This window comes from Pseudochaenichthys georgianus, unplaced genomic scaffold, assembly GCF_902827115.2.
Source record: "Pseudochaenichthys georgianus unplaced genomic scaffold, fPseGeo1.2 scaffold_763_arrow_ctg1, whole genome shotgun sequence".
Classification (NCBI taxonomy): domain Eukaryota; kingdom Metazoa; phylum Chordata; class Actinopteri; order Perciformes; family Channichthyidae; genus Pseudochaenichthys; species Pseudochaenichthys georgianus.
The window spans coordinates 797-10,000 of NW_027263313.1; the positions used below are offsets into that span (position 1 = coordinate 797).

The 9,204-nt window shown below is 43.7% G+C and overlaps 1 protein-coding gene across 3 annotated transcripts in view; it reads left to right on the forward strand.

Moving 5' to 3' along the window:
• The first annotated feature begins 956 nt into the window (after positions 1 to 956).
• The window catches only part of LOC117444244 (dual specificity protein phosphatase CDC14AB-like), a 29,301-nt gene continuing 21,053 nt past the window's right edge, over positions 957 to 9,204 (forward strand). The window contains exons 1-3 of one of the 3 annotated variants that reach the window (XM_034079902.2): positions 957 to 1,504; positions 2,796 to 2,886; positions 3,463 to 3,538. In XM_034079902.2, coding sequence (XP_033935793.1) covers positions 1,408 to 1,504; positions 2,796 to 2,886; positions 3,463 to 3,538 — 264 coding nt within the window. In that variant the 5' untranslated portion in view covers positions 957 to 1,407. The remainder of the gene's footprint in view (positions 1,505 to 2,795; positions 2,887 to 3,462; positions 3,539 to 9,204) is intronic. The other 2 variants (XM_034079900.2, XM_034079901.2) reach the window with 2 other exon arrangements.

The window sequence follows — 9,204 nt, forward strand, 5'->3', positions numbered from 1 at the left end:
ACATATAATAAAATACAAAGATACAAAATAAACAGTAGTGCAAGAAGTCTATATACATGTCAAGAGAATATGATACAAGAACAGAATATGAAATTAAATAATGTACATTAAGACTAAATTAAACACAGAAGACATAAAACGAGTAAAACAGACCAAAATTGTTCGGTATTAAACCTGCAGTCAGACATCTTAAACCGAGCCAATCAGGTGAGGTTATTCCAGCGGTAACCAACAGACCTATTGAACTTAATAAAGTAATCTGAATATCGTCCACTGGAAAGCACCAAATGTTGTTTTATTTTCACTTCTGAATTGGTTCAAAGCTGCATTTTAACTGTGACTTCGGGACACTCGGCTATATGGCATTTATGTTCTATAATACATTGCATACACTTTCATCCCACATTACGTAAAGAGTTAAAAAGAGTGCAATCAATCATGAAAATACAAACTCCAAATACAAAAGTATGTGCAAATATATATCGGATTTCTCCATTTTCGTTTCGATTGTACCGCTTAATAACAGATATGTATGTAAAGAAATGCTATTGTGGAATTACAAATAAAAGTTATGAATTATATTATTGACCCTTCTGGGCTTCCATAGTGTAATTGTTGGCACAGGTCCTGAATCGTTTTGTTAACATTTATATTTCTCTTGTTTTAGGGTTACAATTATTCTTTAGGTGTAACGGTATAATGTGTATTATTATTATTATTAATAGTAAATATTCAGGGTCAAACTAGTATGAGTGGATCTTCAAGACTCTGATTTTAAATCTGAATTATGAACCTAAACAATAACTAAATATATTTCTCCCTGGAGGATGGAGACTCTCCCAAAATGGAAATACATAATATATACTACATTTACGAACCGTAAACATTTATGAACGATTCCTTTATTAAAAAGGGAACATAACATCCAAATACTAAAGTGAAAACCTCATCGTGTGTGTGAATCTCCCAGCGGACCCTGAAGGCATCACAGCGCGTCCTCATTGATGATTGGCTGCCGTTGCCATGGGAGCGGCTTTCGTTGCCATAGTTACGTGTCTTAAAGAGGGATTTGCTCAATCAGAGTTTCAGACTCAGAGCGTCGTGAAGCAGTGCTAACATGCTAACCCAAGGATATTCACCGGTGAAAAGTGGAGAAAGAAGTGACGGGAACGGTAGAAGGGTTCTCATGTGAGCAAAAAAGGGCCGCAGGGGCTGATGGGAAACTGAGTAGAAAGTTTATTTCAACTTTTGACTAGTTTCGGTTCACCTGCCTGTTAGCTCCGCTGCTAGCTGTGCTAACGGCTAACGGCAGTTTGAAAAGTTACTGGAGGTACACCGCCGGGGATTAGACGGACCCATCGGGCCGGGGATTAGACGGACCCTTCAGGCCGGGGATTAGACGGCCCCATGACGGTGGAAGGAGTGAGACACTCCGCCATCCTGTCCGCCCTGTTCGGCGGGACGGACGAGTCCGAGCCGCTGGGAGCCGCGCAGTTCATCAAAGGTACCCTGAATTAGAGCAGAGCTTATTAAAGGCACACATACTTAAAAAAGAGCTTCTTAAAGGTGGAAATACACAGTGTATTAAAAGTACGTATACTTTAAATCAGAGCCTATCTGAGGTACACATACACTGATTATATTAAGGTAAACATACTTTAAAAAAGAGCTTATTAAAGGTACAACAACACCTATAATAAAGATGTACAAATACTTTAAACTGGAGCTTATTGAAGGTACAAATACAGTTTATTTCAAGTACAGCTGGAGCTTATTGAAGGTACAAATAAACTGTTTATTTAAAGTATGCATACTTTAAATCAGAGCTTATTAAAGGGACAACGACTCCTTAAATAAAAGGTACACATTAGAGCTTATTGAAGATACAAATACACTGTTCAATTAAAGTACACATTCTGCCTGGCCACTACTATATTTATTTAAGGCAAGTTTATTTATATAGCACCTTTCAACACGAGGCAATTCAAAGTGCTTTAAGATACAAATGTAATGGTGACAGACTTTTAAATAATGCTTTTATATTGGCAGAGATTGTACTGTGTGAACAAAACATGTACATTTACCTATAATAGTGAAAGTTAATAAATGTCCAGGTAGTTGTTGATCAGGATCACCATGGTAACTGTCTGTGTAAAGAAACACACAGTCTCTTGATCGGTAATCAATCAGGTCATTATATTAATGATGATGCTGCCGGTGGGCAGTTGGGTTTTATTGCAGCCATATTGTTTTTATAACGATGCATATTTAAAAAATAATGTTAAATGTTGTGACCTGCCTGCTTTAAATGCTGCTTTTGTCAAATCATCAAGATTTCAGTTTAGTTTTGTGTTCCAGGAGAAATAAATAGTATTATTTACTGTTGTTCCTGATTAGACACCTTCACTTTCTATTATTTTTATAACCTTTACACAAATGATATCCCCTTTTTAGGGTAAGGGTTTCAGAGTTTTAAATTCTCCCCAAACTTCCAATAATATTCAAATGACCACATTTTATTAAGCTGATGCTTTTATCCAAAGCGACCTGCAATAAACCCTAAAGATCTCACTGAGGACAACGAGAACACTTTGAGGGCCGACTGTGGATATCGTGTCAGCATGTAATACACTTCTAACAACTACTTTGTTTTTGTTTTTCAAAGCGTCCGTTCCAATAATTAAAGTATTGTATTTATAGCGTTAGGAAAGAAACGTTTCTGATGTGTGTGTGTCTGTGTCTCTGTGTGTGTGTGTGTGTGTGTGTGTGTGTGTGTGTGTGTGTGTGTCCTGCAGAGCGTCTGTACTTCGCCACGTTACGCAGTAAACCCAAGAGTACGGCGAACACTCACTACTTCTGCACCGATGACGAGTTTGTCTACGAAAAGTAAGTATATGTTTATATAACATTACTCTTTATATGTCATGTGCTATATACTGTGTGCCTTCTTTTCCAACAGCCAAAGCAGATTTATTATTTTACTATCATGTTAACGGTTCATTGGCGACGTTACTACAGTTGTAATATCTCTTATCTTAAAACGTCCTACAAAGTGAGCGAGATGCTTTGTTTTGGGTGTGGGCGCGCTCTACATTTCTTTAGCCAGTATCAGGTCAGGAGGGAAGACTGAGAATAATCTCAACTAGGGAGTGGAGACGGAAGACAGATTTCAACCGGACCTGTAGCTCCTGTTGGACTAGACTCGGAGACGAGAGAGACGTTAATAAGCAGGAAACATTCAGCTCTCTCCTGTAGTGTGTTAGTGCATGTCAATGGTCTGCAGAGGCTAACATCCCATACACTCCCAGCCTTTTGAACATTAAAGCATGGAAACAAGTCACAGTGGAGACGCTAAATACTAAAATACGCCTGAGCATCAGTAGGATATGGCCCCTTTGCTAAAGAGGACATGAGTCTTATCCTGGCTTTCTGTCAGAGCCGTAACGATGCTTTCTGTCTCAGTTTCTACGCAGACTTCGGCCCTCTGAATCTGGCCATGCTGTACCGATACTGCTGCAAACTGAACAAGAAGCTGAAGGTGAGTCACACGCGGATCAATCACCCTGTCACACACGGATCAATCACCCTGTCACACACTGATCAATCGCCCTGTCACACACGGATCAATCACCCTGTCACACACGGATCAATCACACACTGATCAATCACCCTGTCACACACGGATCAATCACACACTGATCAATCACCCTGTCACACACGGATCAGTCACCCTGTCACACACGGATCAATCACCCTGTCACACACGGATCAATCACCCTGTCACCCTGTCACACACGGATCAATCACACACTGATCAATCACCCTGTCACACACGGATCTGTCACCCTGTCACACACGGATCAATCACACACTGATCAATCACCCTGTCACACACTGATCAATCACCCTGTCACACACGGATCAATCACACACTGATCAATCACCCTGTCACACACGGATCTGTCACCCTGTCACACACGGATCAATCACACACTGATCAATCACCCTGTCACACACTGATCAATCACCCTGTCACACACGGATCAATCGCCCTGTCACACACGGATCAATCACCCTGTCACCCTGTCACACACGGATCAATCACCCTGTCACTCACGGATCAATCACACACGGATCAATCACCCTGTCACACACGGATCAGTCACCCTGTCACACACGGATCAATCACCCTGTCACACACGGATCAATCACCCTGTCACCCTGTCACACACGGATCAATCACACACTGATCAATCACCCTGTCACACACGGATCTGTCACCCTGTCACACACGGATCAATCACACACTGATCAATCACCCTGTCACACACTGATCAATCACCCTGTCACACACGGATCAGTCACCCTGTCACACACGGATCAATCGCCCTGTCACACACGGATCAATCACCCTGTCACACACGGATCAATCACACACTGATCAATCACCCTGTCACACACGGATCAGTCACCCTGTCACACACGGATCAGTCACCCTGTCACACACGGATCAATCGCCCTGTCACACACGGATCAATCACCCTGTCACACACGGATCAGTCACCCTGTCACACACGGATCAGTCACCCTGTCACACACGGATCAATCGCCCTGTCACACACGGATCAATCACCCTGTCACACACGGATCAATCACACACTGATCAATCACCCTGTCACACACGGATCAATCACCCTGTCACACACGGATCAGTCACCCTGTCACACACGGATCAATCGCCCTGTCACACACGGATCAATCACCCTGTCACACACGGATCAATCACACACTGATCAATCACCCTGTCACACACGGATCAGTCACCCTGTCACACACGGATCAGTCACCCTGTCACACACGGATCAATCACCCTGTCACTCACGGATCAATCACACACGGATCAATCACCCTGTCACACACGGATCAGTCACCCTGTCACACACGGATCAATCACCCTGTCACCCTGTCACACACGGATCAATCACACACTGATCAATCACCCTGTCACACACGGATCTGTCACCCTGTCACACACGGATCAATCACACACTGATCAATCACCCTGTCACACACTGATCAATCACCCTGTCACACACGGATCAGTCACCCTGTCACACACGGATCAATCGCCCTGTCACACACGGATCAATCACCCTGTCACACACGGATCAATCACACACTGATCAATCACCCTGTCACACACGGATCAGTCACCCTGTCACACACGGATCAGTCACCCTGTCACACACGGATCAATCGCCCTGTCACACACGGATCAATCACCCTGTCACACACGGATCAGTCACCCTGTCACACACGGATCAGTCACCCTGTCACACACGGATCAATCGCCCTGTCACACACGGATCAATCACCCTGTCACACACGGATCAATCACACACTGATCAATCACCCTGTCACACACGGATCAATCACCCTGTCACACACGGATCAGTCACCCTGTCACACACGGATCAATCGCCCTGTCACACACGGATCAATCACCCTGTCACACACGGATCAATCACACACTGATCAATCACCCTGTCACACACGGATCAGTCACCCTGTCACACACGGATCAGTCACCCTGTCACACACGGATCAATCACCCTGTCACTCACGGATCAATCACACACGGATCAATCACCCTGTCACACACGGATCAGTCACCCTGTCACACACGGATCAATCACCCTGTCACACACGGATCAATCACCCTGTCACACACGGATCAATCACCCTGTCACCCTGTCACACACGGATCAATCACACACTGATCAATCACCCTGTCACACACGGATCTGTCACCCTGTCACACACGGATCAATCACACACTGATCAATCACCCTGTCACACACTGATCAATCACCCTGTCACACACGGATCAGTCACCCTGTCACACACGGATCAGTCACCCTGTCACACACGGATCAATCACCCTGTCACTCACGGATCAATCACACACGGATCAATCGCCCTGTCACACACGGATCAATCACACACGGATCAATCGCCCTGTCACACACGGATCAGTCCCCCTGTCACACACGGATCAGTCACCCTGTCACACACGGATCAATCACCCTGTCACTCACGGATCAATCACCCTGTCACTCACAGATCAATCGCCCTGTCACTCACGGATCAATCACACACGGATCAGTCCCCCTGTCACACACGGATCAATCACACACGGATCAATCACCCTGTCACACACGGATCAATCACCCTGTCACACACGGATCAATCACCCTGTCACCCTGTCACACACGGATCAGTCACCCTGTCACACACGGATCAATCACACACTGATCAATCACCCTGTCACACACGGATCAATCACCCTGTCACACACGGATCAGTCACCCTGTCACACACGGATCAGTCACCCTGTCACACACGGATCAATCACCCTGTCACACACGGATCAGTCACCCTGTCACACACTGATCAATCACCCTGTCACACACTGATCAATCACCCTGTCACACACGGATCAATCACCCTGTCACACACGGATCAATCACCCTGTCACACACGGATCAATCACCCTGTCACACACGGATCAATCACCCTGTTAGACACGGATCAATCACCCTGTTAGACACTCAGCTGATTCGCTGTCATCGTTGTTATTTGGACCGTTTCTTTGTTTTGTCTTGTTTGGTTTCTGTTGCGACGACATTCCTCAGTGAGAACACCTGAGACACAATGCATCATGGGACATTATGATGATGTGATGAACACCTTAAATCTGTAGCTGGGTTTATATTTAAAACGCTGTCAGACCTCTGATGGAATATTATTCAGACATTTAAACTCAAACTAATTTAAATATCTTTATTTATAGTCAGCAGAATTTCATAAAGTGCTTCAAGAGGATTAGGAACCTTAACTTTAACACCATCAAAAGACTAAACCGTAAAAGATAGAGGACGATAAATCCAATCTTCTTTAACCCTTAGATGCACAAGTGGGTCTTCTTGGACCCGGTGAGGTGGTTTTCTTGAAGTATCTTTATAATTAAACATTTTTATCATTTCATATTCCAGCTATTCCTCAAAAAACATGTTTTGGATATCACGCCATTCACATTTTAAATTGACATTTTAAGAAATTGTAGTTTTTGTATTTCTACCCCGAGCTTCCAGAAGTGGGTCAAAAATGACCCACATGCATTTCCTCTGGGAACCTTTGATTCTAATCACCTGTTGCTGTCAGGAATACATTCACTGTGGACCACACAGACGACATCACAAGTGACACCTCTCAGGGAGATTATTTTACACAGCGAGATCAGAAACCTGTCAGTATAATAATAATAATACATTATATTTGTATAGGGCTTTTCAAGGACTCAAAATCACTTTACAATATAAGGGAAGGTTAGGGTGGGGGGTGTAGGACTATCAGACTTGATCAACCGGCATGGATTGATGGGGGGGGGGGGGGGGGGCTTTGAGTAGACCAGAGGAGAGGAGATGAGTTTTGAAAAGGGACTGGAACACCGTGAGGGTCTCAGAAAAGCGGAGATCTTTGCATCGATATCTTCAAAACGTTTTTTTCAAAATGTAAAAAAAAGTCTAGAATTATAAATAGTGAAAAATTAAATATAAAATATTTCTAATGTGAACCAAAATATAATACTAAATATTATAAAAGTGATTTTTCTAAACCAAAATGACAAACATGGCATAAAAACACATTATTCTAATACGGGTCCTTTCTGACCCACCTACGGCGGAGTGCAGGGTCCAGCCCCTCGGGTCCTTTCTGACCCACCTATGGAGGAGTGCGGGGTCCAGCCACTCGGGCACCTGTCAGCGCCGATGACAGAGTCACAGTTCAGTGTGAGAATCTGCAGACACCCGAGGCCTCTCACATGTCTCCGTTTATTACCAACACTTATTTATATCGTTTCAATAATCAATCGTTGCCATGTCTATGAAATGTGGTTTGATATTTCAGACGTTCCAAACAGATGATTAGATTAGATTACTTTATTGTCATTACAAAAATGCAAGCACAGTGTAACGAAATTTAAGGATGGTCTAACCAGATCGCAAAACAGTCAGTTACACACTTATCAGAAGTATATACCCAAAAAGAATGATACAAAAATAAAGGTAAATAGATGGGAAATGTATAAATAGGAATAAATACACAGATAATAATAAATAAATACAGTGAATACAGAATTGCGCTTCAGCACAGCACACGACAACAACTAGGCAGTATGGGACAGCGTGGGGTTCATTGTCAGCAGTCTGACTGCTGAAGGGAAGAAGCTGTGCGTAGTCCTGTTGATGCAGTTCAGTTGCCCTTAGCGTGGTGGTGCCGTGCTAGGCGGCATCCTGTCGCAGCAGCAGCTTCTAAAATGTCCCGAATTGACCAAAACAATTCCCAAATTGGGATCAATAAAGAACATCTTAGCTTATCTTAAAAAGTAGGTGCTGTTGCGTAATGCTGTTAGCATGCAGGCTAGCTCTGCTAAGCTGGATACAGTTATATTTGCTGGTTCAGAGATTTATAGAAAGCACTCAGGTTTAAACTTCATGGCTCTGCAGATTGGGGAGAAGGTTTTCAATCTTCTCTGATCTAATCTGCAGACGGAGTCGTTGTGGGGAAGGTCGTTCCCTTCAGAAGCACTCGTTATATTCCATGGAATGCTCTCAACGTCCGATAGCCATGAATATCTGAAGTGCTTTGACAATAAATCCATAAAAACATTTCACCTCTGGAAGCCGTGGCGCTGTAAAAGCTCGACCAATCATGTGAGCCGGCTAAAGTAACTGGATGGCCTACCTGCCTGTCAGCCTTCCATCTGGGCACAGACTGATCTCTGCCCTCATTGGTCATGAGCGCGTTCGTGTTGGGGGAGGGGCTCTGTGAGGAAGGGGCAGATTTCTTCCGGCTGTGTATTTTCAAACTCGAGCTGCTTTCTCCATTCTTACACCTTTTTAGTAACACTTTTTTTTTAATTATTGTTTATTATCAATTTTTATTTTTATGTTCTTTGTTGAATACATTATTTTAAATGAACTTTGTACACATTTTATCTTCCGCGCATTCACACCAGAGCTTAAGGACCAGACAGCATAATGTGTGTCTGTGTTTCCTGTCAACACTTTTCAGATCGACCCTTAGTACCAGGGGTCCGCGGGGTCTGAGAGTATCACGTTGATGAATCTATTTAGCGAA